Source organism: Squalius cephalus (genome assembly GCF_949319135.1).
Source record: "Squalius cephalus genome assembly, chromosome: 2".
Lineage (NCBI taxonomy): Eukaryota > Metazoa > Chordata > Actinopteri > Cypriniformes > Leuciscidae > Squalius > Squalius cephalus.
Window position 1 is genome coordinate 14,518,112 of NC_137123.1, and position 21,298 is coordinate 14,539,409.

General features: G+C 37.0%; 1 protein-coding gene and 1 pseudogene across 2 annotated transcripts; one reads left to right on the top strand and one right to left on the bottom strand.

Moving 5' to 3' along the window:
- The first annotated feature begins 2,719 nt into the window (after nt 1-2,719).
- LOC307152694 (dnaJ homolog subfamily B member 1-like) lies at nt 2,720-3,902 on the top strand (annotated as a pseudogene). Its single transcript has 2 exons — nt 2,720-3,170; nt 3,262-3,902. The product of its transcript is annotated as a dnaJ homolog subfamily B member 1-like (transcript).
- A 737-nt stretch (nt 3,903-4,639) lies between these two features.
- LOC307152420 (adhesion G protein-coupled receptor E3-like) lies at nt 4,640-20,172 on the bottom strand (the record flags this gene model as incomplete). The annotated part of the gene is made up of 10 exons (XM_079861057.1): nt 4,640-4,735; nt 7,982-8,144; nt 9,089-9,180; nt 9,263-9,329; nt 9,415-9,647; nt 9,725-9,931; nt 12,387-12,548; nt 12,658-12,839; nt 12,966-13,085; nt 20,013-20,172. 10 exons carry the CDS (start codon nt 20,170-20,172, stop codon nt 4,661-4,663), a joined length of 1,461 nt encoding a protein of 486 aa, XP_079717183.1. The 3' UTR covers nt 4,640-4,660.
- Between the last annotated feature and the right edge of the window lie 1,126 nt (nt 20,173-21,298).

The following is a 21,298-nucleotide window of genomic DNA, read 5'->3' on the forward strand; positions in this document are numbered from 1 at the left end:
ACACTGCACGTTTTTTTTGTCTCCCTAATCAAACACACCTGATTCAACTCATCAGCTCATTAACCCATGTGATAATGAGCTGATGAGTTGAATCAGGTGTGTTTGATTAGGGAGACAAAGAAAAGTGCAGTGTTGGGGGTCCTTCAGGAGCAGGGTTAGGAACCACTTGCTTAGAGCACCTTTCAGTCATGAACTGAAAAAGCAGTCATTTGTCTGTTATTAAAACAGCCATGTTGATCTGCTTTATCAATGCAGAAATGTTCTTCATAAACACCTGCAATTGCTGATAAAACACCAACTTAATGAAAGTCAAGGGTCAAGAGCCCAACTAAAGCAAACACTGATCTCCATGGTGACCTCAAAGAAAACATTTTCAATAAAGACATCAACATCTAAACCTCTGTTAATTCTCAATAAGAACTTCTGTAGACGTGACAGAAATAAAGTCAGTCTGGTTAGTAATAAGTGAAGCTGGTAATGCTGTTTGTGGAGTTGCTAAATTTAGATCTTCAGAGAGTTAATGTCTTTTATTGTCAGTTCATCTAAGGCTGTGTCTGAATAAAGTTGTAGTTTGTGTTTTTATTACTCTTTCGAAAGATGATAGAAAGAATGTTTCAGGAACATCACAATTACCTTTAAATAACATTCTAGTAACATTAAAGGGGGGGTGAATTGCTGTTTCATGCATACTGAGTTTTTTACACTGTTAAAGAGTTGGATTCCCATGCTAAACATGGACAAAGTTTCAAAAGTTAAGTTGTACGTTTGAAGGAGTATTTTTGTTCCAAAAATACTCCTTCCGGTTTGTCACAAGTTTCGGAAAGTTTTTTTCGAGTATGGCTCTGTCTTACGTAAGATAGAGCGGAATTTCCTTATATGGGTCCTAAGGGCACTTCTCCGCGGCCGCGCGCGCACTCGCAGACCAGAGCTCTATGCTCGGCTTTTAGGGAAGTCAATGTCACCAAAGAAGTGGGTTTTTGGTTGGCAGGGCAAGACAACCCTGCACAGATTCCCAAAGAACCCAGCGTTAAGGGAATAGTGGATGGAGTTTGTTTTTTCGAAGCATCAACGGAGGTTGTGCACGACTCTTTGTTCCCTGCATTTCGACGATGATTGTTTTATAAACAAAGCCCAGATCGACTTATTTGCAGATCGTCTAATGCTTAAGGATCGAGCAGTCACGGTGAGTAAACTACTTCAAATGTCTCTCTGTGTTGTTGTTAGATCAGTTAGCACAGCTATAGCACACCGCCCACACGGCCCGCCCCCAGCCGCTCGGTTTTTTTCCGGAAAGACTCGGTACAGTCAATCTTTCACTTATAAATATAATAAAACTAAAGACGTTTTGGAGATATGAAGGATGCAATACTACTCTATAGGTACTCAAGATTAACAGGAGATTGAGTGAAAATGAGCATTTCACCCCCCCTTTAAGGAAACTGGACATTTGTATGTTCTTGGAATGTTAGAAATCAACGTTGGAACAAATCAGCGTTCCAATAATGTTGAATCTTAAATCAAAATTAAGTTGAAAGAACTTTTGAGGAACATTATACCCTTTAAAACACTTTCTTCAGAAAACTGGACATTTTTCACGTTCCCAGAACCAACACTGAATATTTAGAGAACGTTCTTATAACAAAAGTCTGTTAGCTGGGCTATTGTTTCTTTGTAAAATCTTATTTACAGCAAATAATAGGAGGGGTTTGTAAAGGCCCAGAGACTCTTCGCCTATGATCCTAGTTGGGATATTATTTGAACTGTTTATGATTTGAGTGTGAATTTCACTTATTCCAAGTGAATAGTTGTATGTTGTATGTATTACTTTCACACTACATTTATGTCCATTTTGGTGCATGAAACCTTTGAACCCAGTTTATATTCACCTTGGATTCGAGAAACACCTTATCTCTTTATTTCCATTATTCTGTGACAAGATAAACACAGATCTGCCCACTACTTTACATCTTGCATCAAAGATGCAAATCCACCAAGGATTAGAGGAATGCATGACGTCGTTTGAGCTAATATTTAATAACTTAAGTTTATTTGTTGCTGATGTAGCTTATGATAATTGATCAATAAGTTATGACAACATATGTTTTTACATTGCTTTAACTCATTAAAATAAGTTAAGCAATTTTCAACTTTTTTATTAGTCATTCAAGATTCAACTCAGTCAGCTTAATGTAATTTAAGATGACATTACTTAAGCTTCCAAGTTGATTGTACTTAAAAAATTAAGGCAGAAAACTTTTTTTTATACAGAGCATGAAGGGACTTTGGTTGGAATTTGCACTTGTCTTATGTGAACATGTCTTTGAATGAACCTTCTTTGATTTGATTGGTCATCTCAAACATTTTGACATTCACGAGCGCTGTTAGACAGCATTTTAAACTTTTCTAATTACATTATGGCCATTTCTAATTATTGCGGTGGACTTGTTGGTAATTATTATGGTGGTTACGGCCCTAATTTAAACTACAATAACTGATTGTATTTTGCATAAAAGTTCAGTTTCTGTGAATTTGAGTTAGGAAGAATGTGTAGTAGTTGGGAAATCAAGGTAATGAACAGTTCCATGTAAAATAATAAACATTTCATTAATTCATCTTAATTCATTCAATTTTGTCCCTTGGTGCAGTTTTTATGAGTTGTCTATCATTTTTATACAACACCACACAGTTCTGTAATATGTGCCCTCTTTGTTTACCCTTTTGAACACATGTTTGGCCGTAACGGTGGCATGGACGAGGGAATGGAAACTGATGACCCATTCGCTAGTTTTGGCATGGGTGGCATGGGCGGTTTCCCACGCTCCTTTAACACGCGAGGTCCCGGCGGGGCACTGACCAAAAAACAGGATCCTCCCGTGACCCACGACCTGAGGGTCAGTCTAGAAGAAGTGTTCACTGGCTGCACCAAGAAGATGAAGATCTCCCGCAAACGCCTGAATCCCGACGGAAGAACGACGCGCACTGAGGACAAGATCCTTACAGTGGAAGTGAAGAAAGGCTGGAAAGAAGGAACCAAGATTACTTTCCCTAAGGAAGGTGATGAGTCTATCAAATATCCCCGCAGATGTGGTGTTTGTGGTGAAGGATAAGCCACATCCAGTGTACAGAAGAGATGGATCAGACATAATTTATCCTACAAAAATTACAAAGAGGTAAGATGGGCTCCTATTTTAAGAGTTTGCTTACACACTCTTTTCTTCCCTGTCTGTATTTTTCTAATCCCGTTCTTCTCTACTTTCTCAGGCACTTTGTGGTTGCACAGTTAACGTTCCAACACTGGATAATCGCACGGTTAACTTAACAACTCAAGACATTGTCCGTCCCGGGATGAAATGGCGTGTCACCGGGGAGGGTCTTCCTCTTCCGAAATCCCCAGATCGTCGTGGGGACTTGATTGTCGAGTATGAGGTCAAGTTTCCCGAAAGATTAAGCCAGAGTGCCAAGGACACTATCGCAAATGTTTTGCCGGCTTCTTGAGCCGTTTATACTGCAATGCTGGAGACATTGCCATTGGGAATTTTTGGTTTCATAGTATTTAAAGGATGAATATGAGGGGCTGCTGAAATTGTCGAACTGTTATTCTGTAATGTACTGCCAATGAGAGACTATCTGAACCAAAACATTGCTGGACTAGCCTGGTTTATGTGTTTGTCATGTACATTTTGAACCTATGTTTCTTTTGGGTCAAGTCCAGCAGAAAGTCTCCAGCTGCGAACTCTTGGCCAGCGTTTTGTTGTCAACTACACACAGATCTAACACATCTAAGTTTACTTATTCCAAAGATGAACAGTAGAGCATGTTGTGATGTTGCGGGGCTACAATAATATAGTTTCTTATCAGCAGCCTGATCCTTTGGACACCTCAGGGAAGTCTTTCTGTGAAAGCAGCCTGTACTTTTTCTGCTAATACGGTCTAATGTGACCATTTAGTGACGCCATTAAAAGTCATTTCCAATATAGTGGTGGCTCAAAGTGATGCTTGGATCCTCCCTCTTCTAAGTATGTGAAACAACACTTGATGCAGAAGTTATATGGTCAGGAACTCAAAGTCAGCTAGAGGACAAATTTGTAACAAATACTAGATTTATTTAAAATAAATGATTCAAACTATTGATATTGTGGTTAATTTCTTAAGCAAAATCATATGGAACTTTTTTTCTGTTTTATTACAGGTAATTTATGTTATTGTTTTTAATTGTGAAACTGAATTTGTTTATTCACAAATTCAGTGGGATACTTCTGTGGGATTTTTTTTTGGATTGTGAGATTATGAGTTATGAATATGTTTTGAGTTTTGAATATATTGTTTAAAAGAAAATAAGATTTGAAATGTTACAGATATCACACTGCTTTAATAAAACACTTTAAACTGAAAAACAATTGCTTTATCTTATTATTTTTTTAGCGTATTAAACATGTAACCCAGTATACAAGCCTCTAAAAATCATGGTAGTTCCTCTACCAAAGAAATGTTGCAGTTAAAGAAATGTGTAGATTCACATAAGTGTATTGACCGCTGTAAATATATATAACATGTTAACTAGTGAAATGTGTAGCTGAGACAGTCATATAATATCTAAATCATGACAGAATCACTTTTATAATAATGACACTTCCTTTGCTGAATATGGATGCTTTAGTCTTCAGTGTTTCTTGATGGTGTTTGATTTGAGTCCACAGCAAAGACATCTGAAGAACTTCCTGTACTGCTGCCTGACCTGGACAAGAATGAGAAGAGAAATAGTTTTAAACTCTGGTTTAAAAAAAAAAAAAAAACACAGAACATGTCCAGGTTATTTTTCAAGAATTTAATTTTAGAAGATGAGAAATGAAAAATTAAGGCCATGTCCACACTAATACGTTTTCGTTTGAAAACGTATATTTTTCTCTCCGTTTTTATGACGACGTTTTTATTAATGAAAACGAAGCTTTTTGAAAACGCACTCCAAAGCGGATACATTTGAAAACGCTGTTTTCGCGTTGTAGTGTGGACTGAGAAACCGGTGGTGTTTAAAAACGATGACGTAAATTTAGTCATGTGACGCATATTGTACCAATAGATATTCATGTTCATACCAGTATTTAGGGCTGGGCGATTTAAATCGCGATATTGTTATGCGCATCTCATCAGTAAAGTCGGTTCCTTGATTAGTAGTAAATCACCATCACCTGCTTTCAGATGGAGCGGCATTTACTACAAAGAGCCGTAGTTAACTGACAAGCTGAGCCAAATCACATCAATATCGCGGACGTATCGCCAGCGATATTTAATGCGATATGGCTCAGCTTGTCAGTTAACTACGGCTCTTTGTACACAGCGAAACATCCAGTGTTAAATTAACACTCCTGGGAGTGTATGAGTCCACACTCAAGAGTGTTTAAGTTAATGAGATAACTAAGTGATTAATTTAGTGATGATTGAGCATTATTGAAGACACCTGATGTTAACAAGCAGAATCGCTGAAGGAGAAAATAGCAAATTGTAAGTTACCATTATTGTGATGGGTAGTTGCTTTAGTTGGGCTCTAGACCATTATATGTTTACTTTAGATTTTGTTTGGCTGTTGTATCTGAGTTAAAACTGCCAGTTGTACAAAGAATAAATAATGATCTGATGATGTTGGTTATATTATGACAATCATCATTTGAACTTGATCACTGAACTCATTAAAATCCTTCTTTCTCACTTCGATTTATGTTGTTGGTTACAGCATAACTGTGAATCTGAATAAATGGCCAGAATTTTTGATGTAATTTAAAAAATTTCTTAAAAGATGTTAAAAAAAAAAATCATTCTTTTAGGCACACACAGATGTCAAGATTCAGTCTATGCATCTCAACAATGGTGAGGAGCAGAATATTCAATTAGGAAAAGTAAATTACATAGACAATTCAGATCATAATTTATTCATACCGCAATGCATGATGGGAGCCATTAATGAGTTGTGATTGGTGGCAGCCACTGCAACATGCTTTATTATTGTCACCATTGTTGAGATTCACAGGCTGATTATTGATGTCTGTGTATTAAATTAATATGTCTGAATGTCTTTTTGATTAGAACAATGTTTATTAAATATGAATTATAAGTAAAGTACTGATAATCATAGGCTGAAGAATCACAAAACTGCTGCTAACAAGTTAAGCCAAACTATCTCAATATGTTTCCTTTTTCAGATCACAGCATGATTATGTCAAAACGTAGCCAACACTATAAGATAACATTTTACTTTGTTCAGTTAACTGTTATAAATCAATAACAGAAGACGAACAACAGTAAATATTAAAGTAAACATATAATGGTCTAGAGCCCAACTAAAGCAAACACCCATCACCTTAATGGTAACTTACAATTTGTGATTTTCTTCTTCAGTGATTCTGCTTGTTAACATCAGGTGTCTTCAATAATGCTCAATCATCACTAAATTAATCACTTAATTATTTCCTCAGCCCTAAATGCCGCTCCATCTGAAAGCAGGTGATGGCGATTTACTACTAATCAAGGAACCGGCTTTACTGACGAGATGCGCATAACAATATCGCGATTTAAATCGCCCAGCCCTACCAGTATTGTGCCTGTTATGTGGTATTCACTTTCACACTGTTGCTAAAAATATTCTACATTGCACACTCTTCATATCACAGTCCTGCAAAGATGACAGAATTTACTCACATTTGCTATCCTGCGGCAATACATGAGAGCAGTTTTAGCGTTTTAGACCAAACCTACTGCATCAGTGAATGCTGAGATATTTTACTAAATAAAATGATCCTGTCAGAAGAATTGCGCGATAACTTCATTATTTATTATTTATTTATTTTTCCTGAATCATGTCAGTGATCTTTTGTGGGGTTTTACGCTTGCGCAGTAAAGGTGAATTTAGCGTTTTCAGGCGTTTTTAAAAAGTTTCTCATCTACACTGAAACGTCCGAAAATGCCTGAAAACGCTAGTGTGGACGGAGAGCGTTTATAAACGAAAACGCCGTTTTCAAATGTATCCGGATTAATGTAGACGTAGCCTAACTTAAAGGGTTAGTTCACCCCTAAATGAAAATTAGCCCATGATTTACTTGCCCTAAAGTCATCCTAGGTGTATATGACATTCTTCTTTCAGACGAATACAGAGTTCAATCATATAAAAAAATGTCCTGGCTCTTCCAAGCTTTATAATGGCAGTGAATGGCCATTTCTGTTTTGAAGTCCATCAAAGTGCATCTATCCATGATTAAAGTGCTCCACACTGCTCTGGGGGGTTAATAAAGGCCTTCTGAAGTGAAGCGATGCGTTCGTGTAAGAAAAATATCCATTTTTTAAACTATCGACTAAAATAACTAGCTTCTGACTGATGGCCGTACGCATCGATTTACGGCGAAAGAGTGACCCTTGACCCGATGCACACGTAATGATGAACGCGGAAGCGCAGAGGATAGAGCAAAACAAAACACCAGTCACAAATTAGAAGTCTGAAAAGAAAATTTTTAAAGAGAAATGTGGGAGGAGCTTGAGTTTGTTGCCCAGCCCTGTTTGTTTGAACCGCGAGAGGCGTCAAAGATAACGCCACTCCTACATCTATGTCATACATGCGTTACTGGTTACTCTTTTGGCGCAAGTCGACTTGCGTACGGCCGTCTGCCGGAAGCTAGTTGTTTTAGTCGATATATTTTTCTCACACAAACACATCGATTCACTTCAGAAGGCCTTTATTAACCCCACAGAGCAGTGTGGAGCACTTTAATCATGAATAGATGCACTTTGATGGACTTCAAAACACAAACGGCCATTCACTGCCATTTTGTAATATAATTCCGATTGTATTTGTCTGAAAGAAGAATGTCATATACACCTAGGATGACTTGAGGGTGAGTAAATCATGGGCTAATTTTCATTTTTGGGTGAACTAACCCTTTAATATAAAGTAGGTGAGAGATGATTTTCTGGTAGACTGTCTGTACTGATGTCTGACCTCATCATTTAGGACACAATAGACCAGGAAGATGAAGGTTCCCTGCTGGGAGTTCAAGATCAGGAAGAGGATCTCCAGCTCCTTACTGTCATTAGTGAAGAAACCCAGAATCCAGGAGCAACCAAGAACCACAAACTGAGCCAGTGTTTTAAATGTCATAATCCTGCAGAGAGAGATGGAGAGTTAACATATATATTTATTGATTATATTGTTGTGGAAAATCTGCAATTGTCCTGTTATAAGTATGCCTTTTTGTCTGTAGAACACTTCTGTATTGTAATGAACCACACTTGAAACTTGTTTATTAAGAAAGTGGTTTATGAAAAAAAACTCTGCAATTGTTATTGTAAAATGTTTTTTTATAAAGAAAAACATACCACACTTAATGTTTTAAACATTACTTAAAAAGCATAGAGAGGAACAAAACATGTATTAGAAAGAGCTTTGCTAAAGAAAGAAGATAAATGCAAGCATTACCGTCGGATGTGTTGCGGACGAAGCGCAGAATGCAACAAAGAAGAAAAGTCTGAAGAAGGAAGACTAAGAGGTGAAAGGCTTTATAAAGACAGGTCTGAAAGGAATTCCCAGAACTCAAGACACCTCAAGACTTAGGATTGGATAAATTGTCTGTAAGAGACTGATCATTTATGAGGGGATTTCCAAAGATGACCTCAAGAAATCAGATGGTCTATAAAAGGCTGAAAGGAGAAGATGAAGGCAGACGCTGATTCTTAATGGCCTCTCCAGTGTTAACGCTTGTAAACGATTTTCTCAATGTTGTTTTGTCTTGTTTTTTATATTAGTACTTTATATGTAAACTAATTAGCCTGTAGATAATAAAACTATATTTAATTGAAACTAAGAAACTCTTTTGCTGCTCTTGCCTGCCAAAAGTCTTTGATTTCTAATAAAGTGAGCTGAACAGACCACGAAGAAGTCTTCTGACCTATGGATTGTGAGTATGAAAATTCAGATGCTTATGATTTAGGACGCATTTGACTTTACCTAACCTGAGAATAATGAAAATAAGGTTAAAGGTGTCTAGAAATATGCAGCATATAACAATATACACATTTCATGGAGTGTTCAAATCATATTGTTTGTTACTTGGTTCGTTTCATCTGTGAAACTTCAGCGTTCCGATTTTTCAAGGTCAGGATCAGATTGATGATGATGCAGATGAAGAGAATCATGTTTAACTGCACAGTAAGAGAAACAACAGGAATTAATCTTTAATCACTTTTCCTTTTAATACAAAGTCATGATGAGAAATGTGCTTACTGCTAGTATGACACAAACAGGTCCCAGAAAACTCCAGATAAAACCTTTATTTATTTTAATCCAGCACCTGTTTGGAGGAAGAAAAAAAAAAATCAATGAACAAACATGAAGGATGAAGGTGTTGATCTCTGAGTCGCTCAAACTAAACTCACTGTTCACTTCCGTAGCCTTTGGGCTCCACCCCAGCAGACACGGCCACCACAACCAGAGCAACCATATATCCAATCACACACAGGTATCCACTGCTAAGCACCTCCCTCTTTTTGGAGCTGATCTGTGATAGGTTCTTCACACAGATGAAGAGCAGCACAGCTTCAATGAACATCCACACAAAGCCGGAGAGAAAGAGGAAGTGCAGCACACCTGATATCACGGCACACAACACCTGGAGATCATGAGAGACGGTTATGATGATTCTCAGTGAGACTGTGCTGAGCTGTAGGGCTCCTTCATCATTCTCACCTGACGACGGCGTATGAGGCTCAGGAACTGTTGTGTGAGCAGGAACAGAAGGTGAGCCAACAGCAGACTCACACAGAGGTTGATTCGAGCCACATTATTTATTCCAGGACTCCACTGACAAAGGGCAAAGGTCAACAGGGCCAAACTGAAGAACACCAGGCCCACGATCACACACACCATATTCAACAGCTCCAGCAGTGAGTCGCTCTGAGAAAACATGTCAGAGTACACAGCAAAATCCCCAGTGTTAAATTAACACTCTCAGTGTTTATATGAGTCGACACTCAGAGTGTTATAAATAACACTGTAAGCCAGGGGTGTCAAACTCAGTTCCTAGAGGGCCACAGCCCTGCAAATTTTAGCTTCAACCCTACTTAATCACACCTGATCAGGTAATCAAGTCCTTCAGGCTTATTTGAAAACTGCAGGTGTGTGTGTGTTGAAGCAGGGTTGGAACAAAACTCTATACATAGTTCCCACAGGCGAATTAATGTCACGTGACCTCACCGGAGACGCCATCTTTGATGGCATAAGCTGCTGTGTTTACTAAGTTTTACAAGTAAATTTCGAATATTTCTTTCTGTTTATAATGTTACGAAAGTCATGAAGAGACAAAGTGACAGAGATTATAAAGAGACTCCATTAACACAAGACAGAGAGAGGTACAATGCGAAAATTTCAGTCATAAATGGTGTGGATTTATGCGCTAACGAAGGAAGCACTGAGCACTGATTATGCAGCTTTGCCTCAGATACAGTATTATCATGTGTACCATTATCTGGTATTGGCTAGGAGTTTTTACACATGTGAGCAATTCTGAGCCTGGAACAATCAGTTTGCTCAAGTGCAATCAATGGAAAAGTAGCATGAATATACAAGGTATAAAAATAAATAAAACTTGCGTGCAAATTAATTAATGGAATGTGGAACTACTTTATACGCGGGTTCTTTAGGGACATAATCTGAGATTGCAATGCTGGAATGTGTGTGTCTGTCTGTCTGTGTGTGTGTGTGTGTGTGTGTGTGTGTGTGTGTGTGTGTGTGTGTGAGTGAGTGAGAGAGAGAGAGAGGCGCGGGCGCGATCGAACAGTGGAAACAATGTTGTTTTGTATGTTTTTAATACCTCGTCATTTTGAATACGTGACATCATTCAAGTTTCTTTCCTGTTTATCCTCGCCAGCCATAACCTCCGTCGTTGTTCTGACTTCTCACATTCATGAAGTCTAATGACGGGTATACTGTCAAATCCAGATTTAACTGAACCTCCGGCACAATTTGAACATCCATTGACCCAGCAGGAGATGACCATTTTCACTTTTTATCACGAAATTAACTCGTTTCAGCTTCTTCTTCTAATGTTCTTCCCACAGCATGCCCACAGAAATGGCGCCGGGTCGGCCCGTATTTTGTGACGTCATGTAGGAACTATGTATTGGACAGTGGCCCCAGTGGAGTTTGACACCTGTGCTGTAAGCAGTGTTAAAGTTAATGAGATAATTAAGTGATTAATTGAGTGATGATTGAGCATTATTGAAGACACCTGATGTTAACAAGCAGAATCACTGAAGGAGAAAATCGTAAACGGTATGTTACCATTATGGTGATCAGTGTTTGCTTTAGTTGGGCTCTTGACCCTTAAGTCATTAACTTTAGGTTTTGTTTGGCTGCTGTACATGAGTTATAACAGCCAGATGAACAAAGCGAAAAGGTGATCTGATGGTGTTGGTTGTATTTTAAAATAATCATTATTTCACAATCATTTAACCTGAATCACTGAACTCATATAGAGCCTAATTTCTGAGTTAAATTTACTTTATTAATTATAGCAGCACTGTCCATGAAAAGGATAATATTTTTAACTTTTACAAAGTAATCCAAATAATTTCTTAAATGTTTTTAACATACGTTTTTTAAACACAGACATTAAGAATCAGCCTGTGAATCTCAACAATGGTGACAATTATAAAGCATGTTGCAGTGCATTCTGGGTGCCACCAATCAAAACTGATTCATGGCTCCCATCATGCATTGCTGCATGAATAATTAATGAGCTTATGTTCAGAGTTGATCTGTTTGTCACCATTGTTGAGATTCATACGCTAATTATTGATGTCTGTGTGTGCCTACATAAAACACTCTTTACTTTTTTTTTGTAATTGATTTTATCATTTGGATTTCCTTGAAAAAAGTTACAAATGGCACGCTCGACAAGGACAGTGCTACTATAATCCATAAGGTAAACTTAACTCTGAAAGTTCAGTGATTCAAGCCAACTAATGATTATTTTAAAACACAACCATCAGATCACCTTTTTTCTTTGTTCAGCTGGTTGTTATAACAAACAAACTCTAAAGTTAAAAAAGTAAGGGTCAAGAGCCCAACTAAAGCAAACACTGATCACCATAATGGTGTTATTTTACGTTAATTTTCTCCTTCAGTGATTCTGCTTGTTAACATCAGGTGTCTGTAATGCTCAATCATCACCCAATTAATCACTTAATTATCTCATTAACTTTAACACTGCTTCAGTGTTACTTATAACACTCTGTAGTGTGGACTCATATAAACACTGAGAGTGTTAATTTAACACTGGGGATTTTGCTGTGTACATTAGTGCCAAATCTGTGCTGTTCTTCAATGCTCACTATAAATGTTCTCGTACCTCTGATGGGCGGCTGGTTTGCATGATGAGAGCGAATGTGGACAGATGAACACAGGAACACACAGTGTAGCTGCTGTTGGTCTCTAAAACAGAACAACCATCTACAATCCACTCGCTGATATTCCAGTACACACAGGACAGAGAACCGCTGGGGTCAAACTCCTGCAAAAAGAAGAAAGAACATGCAGAAAATATAACAACACTGAATATTAGATGTTTTCAGATGTTCATCAGTTCTCAGGTTGGACAAAAACACATTTCAGTCTCTCACTCTGATGTGTTTGAGGGTGAAGTTGACTGGTTTGGTGAGTTTAGTGTTGGTGGTTTTGGGAAGAGTAGCTGAGATCACAGTGGACATCATGGTTTTAATCGTGTCATTTGATGTGTTGAAGAAGTCGGGCTTCAGTAGATTCTCCATTGTGTTATAACTCATGAAAGCCACAGCAGCTGATCCTGTGTGGCATAAACAGAAGAAACTTATATTCAACACAATAAAAACCTTTAGTTAAATGTGGTTTAGTGATATATCTTCTAAAAATGTTTTATTAAAAACGTTGTATTATAACACATCTCACATACTTGTTTCATTGTTGTTCTTGGCGATCCCAATAAGATCGATGTCCACAGAAGAATTTGTCGTGTCAAGTCGAGGGATTTTATCTAAGGTGACCTGTGGTCCAACCATGAAGACTTCAACCTCTGATTTAGAAAATAAGCAGTTATGTTTTGTTTTTTGTTTTTATTAAAGTTGATTCAATCTGCACAAATGTGCAAAAAACAAAACAATAAAAAGACTAAAATAAAATATTTCATCTAATTACTAGTTTGAACTAATCAGTTTACTTTGTACACAGCAAAATCCCCAGAGTTAAATTAAGTCAATCTGGTAATGCTGTTTGAGTTGTTTAATCCTACACAGCAAAAAGTCCAGTGTTAAATTAACTCTCCTGGGAGTTTATATGGCTCCAGAGTCAGTGTTAAAATATGAGTGTTAAATTAACACTCAAGAGTGTTAAAGTTTATGAGCTAATTAAGTGATTCGTTGAGTGATAATTGAGCATTATTGAAGACACCTGATGTTAACAAGCAGAATCACTGAAGGAGAAAATCTAATTTTTTAAGACACCATTATGGAGATCAGTGTTTGATTTAGTTGGGCTCTTGACCCATAAAGCTTTAACTTTAAATTTTGTTTGGCTGTTGTATTTGAGTTATAACTCTCAGATGAACAAAGAGAAAAGGTGATCAGGTGGTGTTGGTTATGATTTGATAATCATAATTTGACCTGAATATCAACTCTTATTTAGAGAGTCAGATTTACCTTGTTGATATACAACAGCCTGTGATTCTACAGCAAATGATTTTTATCATTATCAATGTAATCCAAAATAATTGTTCTGATAAAAAGACATTGAAAATTACTTTATTTGGACACACAGACATCAATAATCAGCCTGTGATTCTCAACAATGGTGACAATAATAAAGCTTGTTGCAATGCATTCTGGGTGCCACCAATCAAAACTCATTCATGGCTCCCATCATGCATTGCGGTATGAATAAATTATGATCTGAATTGTCTTACTAATTTCCTTTTCCTAATTGAATATTCTGTTTGTCACCATAGTTGAGATTCATACACTGATTCTTGACATCTGTGTGTGCCTAAAAGAAAGATTTTGTTTTACTTTTAAGAAATCCTTAGTTAGAAAAAAAGATATTATGCTGTAGAATCACTGTGATGCTGTAATCAACAATATACATTTAAGTCAGAGATTAGACTCTAAATGAGATCAGTGATTCAGGTGAAATTATGATTATGTCAAAACATAACCAACACCACCTGATCAACTTTTCTCTTTGTTCATCTGGCCGTTATAACTCAGATACAACTGCCAAAGAATAATCTAATGTTTACAGTTTATGGGTCAAGAGTCCAACTAAAGCAAACACTGATCACCATAATGGTGTCTTAAAAAATTAGATTTTCTCCTTCAGTGATTCTGCTTGTTAACATCAGGTGTCTTCAATAATGCTCAATCATCACTCAATTAATCACTTAATGAGCTCATTAACTTTAACACTCTTGAGTGTTAATTTAACACTCATATTTTAACACTGACTCTGGAGCCATATAAACTCCCAGGAGAGTTAATTTAACACTGGACTTTTTGCTGTGTACTCTGCTGAGATCTTGAGAGATGTAATGTCTTCTTTTATCTTCAGTTGATTCATCTTAGGGTACGTTTAGACGACAACGATATGCTTAAAACTCAGAAGTGTTTCCTTTGCATTTTCAGGCACCCAAACTGACTCTTTGTTGTCGTGGAAACGAATGGCCAAAACTCATAAAAAGTATTTAGTTGAACACGGTGTCATGTAAACAGACCCTAAGGCTGTGGCTGAAGCGGGTGTTCATCACTAATGCTCAGTCATCTCTTAATTTATCACTTAATTATCTTATTAACTTTAAAGGGCACCTATTATGCAAAATTCACTTTTACATGGTGTTTGAACATAAATGTGTGTTGGCAGTGTGTGAGCAAAACCACCCTAGAATGATAAAAATGATTTTTTTTACAATCTCAATAAATCATAAGCACTGTCTCATAGGGATGGGCGGTATGACGGTATATATCGTTACCGCGGTAGAAAATGTCAACCGTAACAGATTTTTTTATTTCGTGTATACCGCGACATGTAAATAAGTGGCCGTGGTTAACTTACATGCATCGTGCGAGAGACTGAGACACTGAGGTTTGTCAAAGAAACACGGAGAAAGCAGATCAAGAGGATCCACAAAGGAATTACGTTTTCTAAAGGGTTGTTGTTAAAGTGGTATTTCGGGGAGAAAGGCGCAGCAGTCAACTAGAGCAGTGACGCACCCGTAGGCTACAGTTTAGAGGAGTGCACGATCGCAACGGGGAATGAAGCTTACTTGACAACAACAGTTCATATATCAATATCGTAACGAATAGAAATAACCTTAAATAATGTATAGTTATCTGCATCTTTCCGTCTCTTATGTATAGTTACTTTTTAAACACGAAAATCGCATTCAGCATGACAGGCGAGCGGTTGCCGTGGTAATGAACAACCTGCTTGTTAAAGGGAATGTATAATCCTGTATCTGAGGCAAAATTACTAAATATGCAGCGCGAGTTATATATTTCTAACTCCAAACAATTGGAGCTGATAAAATCTTCCTTGCATTCAATGCGTGATTACAACTTGTCACTCAAATTAACCGATCACATTTTACTGATGCAAAAGACGCGCGCGTGCACACGCACTGAGCTATGTAAAATAATGACGCAGTTACAAGGTGTGTATAATTTACACTACTTAGTCAACACTAACAGTAGCTGCTGTTCGGTTTTCATACTGCTGTTTTCCTAGTCACTTATGAACTTGAAATAAGTGAAATTTATGAAATGAAAATGATTCAGCAACACTTTATTTAAAGTGTGAATTGTACACAGCAAAATCCCCAGTGTTAAATTAACACTCCTCAGTGTACATATGTGTCCACACAACAGGGTGTTAAAAATTAACACTGAATCAGTGTTGAAGTTAATGAGATAATTAAGTGATTAATTAAGTGATGATTGGCCATTAGTGGTGACACCTGATGATAACAAGCAGACTCACTGAAGGAAAGAGAAACAAGAACAGAAAAAAGAGAAACACAAGAACTACTGACTTCGAGCCATTATTGCACTTATTTTTTTACCAGTTTGACTTTATTTCTGTCATACATCTACACACGGTCTTATTTAGATTTAACAGACGTTTAGATGGTAATGTTTTATGGAATGTTTCTTTCATGTCACCATTATGGTGGTCAGTGTTTGCTTTAGTTGGGCTCTTGACCCTTTACTTTTTAACATTAGTATTTCTCTGGCTGCTCCAACTCTGTGTTTATAAAGCATATGTGTTGTGGCAAGAGAAACTGTGACTTTGGCTGTGTTTCCTGAAAACATCGCAAGCCTAATTTGATCGTATGGACATTTGTTGCAGTTGGTCTGCGATCAAGTTAGGCTTAAGATGCTTTTGGAAATGCAGCCCTGGTTATGATTTGATGATGAAATTACTAGTGACCTGATTCAATGATGTCACCCAGCATTATAAACTGATTATTCAAATGTTTTATTAATTTTTCACTACAGTAGTTACTTCCAGCAATGTTTTAATGATCTGTCACCATTGTTGAGACTCATATGCTGATTCTTGATGTCTGTGTGTTTTAACACAATAACTTCTTTGCACAAAGTATTTTCAAAAATTTTCATATTGCTGTTGGATCTCAAACTGTAGAATCTCAGAGCTACAAATCACCAATACTAAAACGAGACATCAAGAATATAGTCAAAGATTTAGACCCTGAATGACATCAGTGAATCAGGACACTACATGATGATAATGTCATTATCATCAAAACATATTGCGAGCAGGTCATGTTTTCTCTTGCAGTAACAAATGTGCTTTATAAACAATGTTGGAACAGTCAGAGAAAAATTAATATTAACACAATGAAAAGAGTCAAGAGCCCAACTAAAGCAAACACTGACCACCATAATGGTAACTTGAAAAGAAAACTTCCATAAAACATTACCGTCTAAACTTATGTTGAATCTCAAGAACTTTTGTAGATGTATGACAGAAATAAAGTCAAACTGGTAATAATAAGTGCAACAATGTGTAATGACTCGAAGTCAGTAGTTCTTGTGTTTCTCTTTTTTCTGTTATTGTTTTTTCTCTTTCCTCAATGATTCTGCTTATTAACATTAGGTGTCACCACTAATGGCCAATCATCACTTAATTAATCTCTTAATTATCTCATTAACTTCAACACTGCTTCAGTGTTAAAGGGATAGTTCACTTTGAAATTAAATTTTGGTATGTTTTAGCTTACCTCAAGGGCATCCAAGATGTAGGTGTCTTTTTTTCCGCAGTAGTTTCAATTTTGATATTTTTAGGTCAAACCGTTCTTGTCTGTCAGTCATTTCATGCAGGTCTATGGTCACTGTCTCAAAGAGCATGCACAAAGTCCAAATTAAAACAATTCCCCATCGTCCAAATTAAACAATTCCCCATCGTAAGTACACATTGATGGCCTAAGACACGAAACGAGCGGTTTGTGTGAGAAAACGAACAGTATTTATATCGTTGTTACCTCTTGAACACAGCCGCGTCCAAATGATCTGAGGGCGCGGGCGGGTATAGATATATACACTAGATGTCGCCTTGGCTACGGTTTCGTTCCAATGAACTGCAGTAGCCAAGGCGACGTCTAGTGTATATATACAGCTATCAGCTCCACACGCGACGCGAGTCCCGCGGATATAAAAGGAATACGGACAATTCATTCTACCGAACTACACGCAGAATTAGGCTACTAAGTTACTCAGGTCAGTTTATTAGACAAATTAAACTTGTGAGAAAACGCAGCGTTGTTTCACTTGGTCTAACATTACACTAGCGCACTAAACTGCATCTGAATGTGTTGAAATGTATGTGTTAGTTTGTCTATATGAGACTAGCAGTAAACTAGATCAACATTAGAATAACATACAGATCATATTCTAACATTTTATCATTGTTGAACTATAAAACATTGATTAGTTTTATGTAAATATGCTCACCTGTTTAATAAAGTGCATGTAAGAGCGGTCGAAGTCTCGGACGTGGAGCTCTCGTTTATATACTGTCTATGGGAGCTCTCGGCATCTCGAAAACACCGCGCTGATATTGATTCTCGTTTTAGCTCTCCTTTTTTATCCAAAGTCTGCTTGCCATGGTCCGTAATGTTTGAACGAAACAACAACAGCGTGCAAATAGACATTGCGAACTCCACAGTTGTCTGCGTCTGTCGCTTTGGTTAATCAGAGGGCTCTGCTCATAGCTCTGGTTACCATGGCAGTACGAGCGGAAACCATAGGCGGAAACCAGGGACAACGCGGATATGACGCCATTGACTGCGACAAAGCGGAAATAAAGAAACGTGCCGTGTCTAAAAATTAAATAAAAAATTCTCCTGGTTTGAAAGTTGTTGGAAACAGTCGGGATAATGTAAGTACACAACTAGAAAAAATATATAACATAGATATAGTGATTTTTGCTAATTTTAAAGCAAAAAAGTTACATATTGTGCCTTTCACTGAACTCATCGGTATATTTTGGTCATCATTCGGACGGGGTTTGCATACAGCAGGCTTGTATTAAAGGGATAGTTCACCCAAAAATGAAAATTCTGTCATCATTTACTCACCCTCAAGTTGTTCCAAACCTGTATGAGTTTCTTTGTTCTGCGGAACACAAAGGAAGATATTTGGAAGAATGTTTGTAACCAAATAGGTCTCGGTCCCCATTGACTTCCATAGTATATTTTTTTCCTATATTCCTAATATCTTCCTTTGTGTTCAGCAGAACAAAGAATCTCATACAGGTTTGGAACAACTTGAGGGTGAGTAAATGATGACAGAATTTTCATTTTTGGGTGAACTATCCCTTTAATAGTGGATAAAAGCAGATGACATATTAGTTATAACCGTAATTAAACTAAACGATACCTGTTTTAGCTCCATACATATTCTCTGGCTCTGTGGGCATTATTGTCCGACTCCTGGTCGAAATGAACAGCGTTACTGAGAGTTTCTGTTCTGATATGTGACCCTGGACCACAAAACCAGTCTTATGTGTAATTTTTTTTAAAATTGAGATTTATCATCTGAAAGCTGGATACATAATCTTTCCATTGATGTATGGTTTGTTAGGATAGGACAATATTTGGCCGAGATACAACTATTTGAAAATCTGGAATCTGAGGGTACAGAAAAATCTAAATATTGAGAAAATCGCCTTTAAAGTTGTTCATTTATGTTGGCGATTGTGCTGCATTCACTCACAGAAATAAAAGTTTTATATATTTAAGGTGGGAAATTTACAAAATATCTTCATGGAACATGATCTTTACTTAATATCCTAATGATTTTTGCCATAAAAGATAAATCTATAATTTTGACCCATACAATGTTTTGTTGGCTATTGCCACAAATATACCCGTGCAACATAAGACTGGTTTTGTGATCCAGGGTCACATATTATCAGATGAGATTCCTGGCTCTGAGCGCGAGCTCGTCAGGCTCCGCCCCCTGTGCGGACAGCAGCAGCTCATTAGCATTTAAAGGAATACACACTGAAACGGTGTGTTTTTCTGAGCCCCAAAAAATGACAATTTAAACATGCTGTAAAAAATTATCTGTTGGGTATTTTGAGCTAAAACTTCATATACACACTCTGGGGACATCAGAGACTTATTTTACATCTTGTGAAAAGAGTAATAATAGGTGCCCTTTAACACTTTTAACACTCTTTAGATTGGGACAATATGTACTCTGAGCAGTGTTGATTTAACACTGGGGATTTTGCTGTGTGCCTGTAACGTTGTATTAATCATGAAGACATTGATTAGCTTGTTCAGGTGTGTTTGATTAGGGTTGGAGCGAAACTCCAGGAAAGTGGATCTCGTGGTCCAGAGTTGAGAACCCCTGCTCTAGACTATAAACTCCTCGATATCATATATAATCTCAGTTTCATCATCAATAATAACAGTTTCTCCACTCACCTACAACAGCAAGAGTAAAACTGACATTGTCACTCGTGTCTGTCGGCTTCACCAATGTAGAGATGAGTTTCTCGTTGGCTTTTAACACACGGTTTCCATAGGAGGCTAGTACAGCTGATGATGAAGACTCTGAAATCTTTCCTGAAGCGTTGAGGACCATATTCAAAATATTGGTCACATTCTAATTTATTGATCAGAAAAATACAATTACTGTACATGTAAATATTAAGAAAGCCAATTAATCAGACCTGCGATGTCAATCATGTAACTGACAATTACATTTGATTTGATTGTTTTATAAAAAAAAAAAAAACACTTGAAGACTTACAGTCAAAGGAAGCTCTTGAGCTGTAATGTTCTCGATCTGCTCAAGAAGATTTTGAAGGCATTCAGTCTGACTCTGAAATCAAAATGAGAAGACAGAATTTGACGATGTGTGAGCGATGACTTTAACCGGGTGTGCTGAGTGCCTCTGAAATGAGACACAGACAGTGTTTCTGAATGAATTTCTTTAACAAATGATTCAGTGACATATATTTTTTAAACATTTGTCGCCACCTACTGGTGTAAATGAAAATGCTTTTCTAAAGGTGCTTTTCTGTATTTTGTTTGTTACAGTGGACAGCAGAGGTGGGAGTAAGTCACTAAATTCAAGTCTCAAGTCAAGTCCAAGTCTTAACATTGCAAGTCAAAGTCAAGCCAAGTCATTCTGTTGTAAGGGTCAAGTCAAATCAAGTCAAGTCAAGTCAAGTCAAGTCATACTCTTTGTCAAGTCAAGTCAAGTCGCAACTTAGTCATCAAGTCATACCAAGTCACACACAGGCTCGTTTTACACATTTTTTAACTCTGGGACTTTTATTTCTTATTTAGACACAGAGGGCTGATGGGTAAAAAAAAAAAAAAAAAAAAAAAAAAAAAAAAATTAACTTGTGTGTAATAAATAAAATATTGTTAAGAAGCACATTAAATGCTCTAAAATAAAAATAAATTAAATGAACACAAGTAAACAAGAATTAATAAAACTTTTCCCATCTTGTGCTAGCCCTACATAGTTATTTTGCTGTGATGTCCTCTATGAAAGTGTAAACGAAACAAAAACATTAAAAATGTCAATTTAATCCAATTAGGCCAACGTGAACACACTCAAAAAAAAAAAAAAATTATTACATAAATCTTATCTGTTTCATTTATATATGACTTAAAAATATGAATTACATTCAGATTATTAATTGGTTTATGTTAAAACTATGTAATCCAAATGGATGGAAATTCTATATGCAATTTAA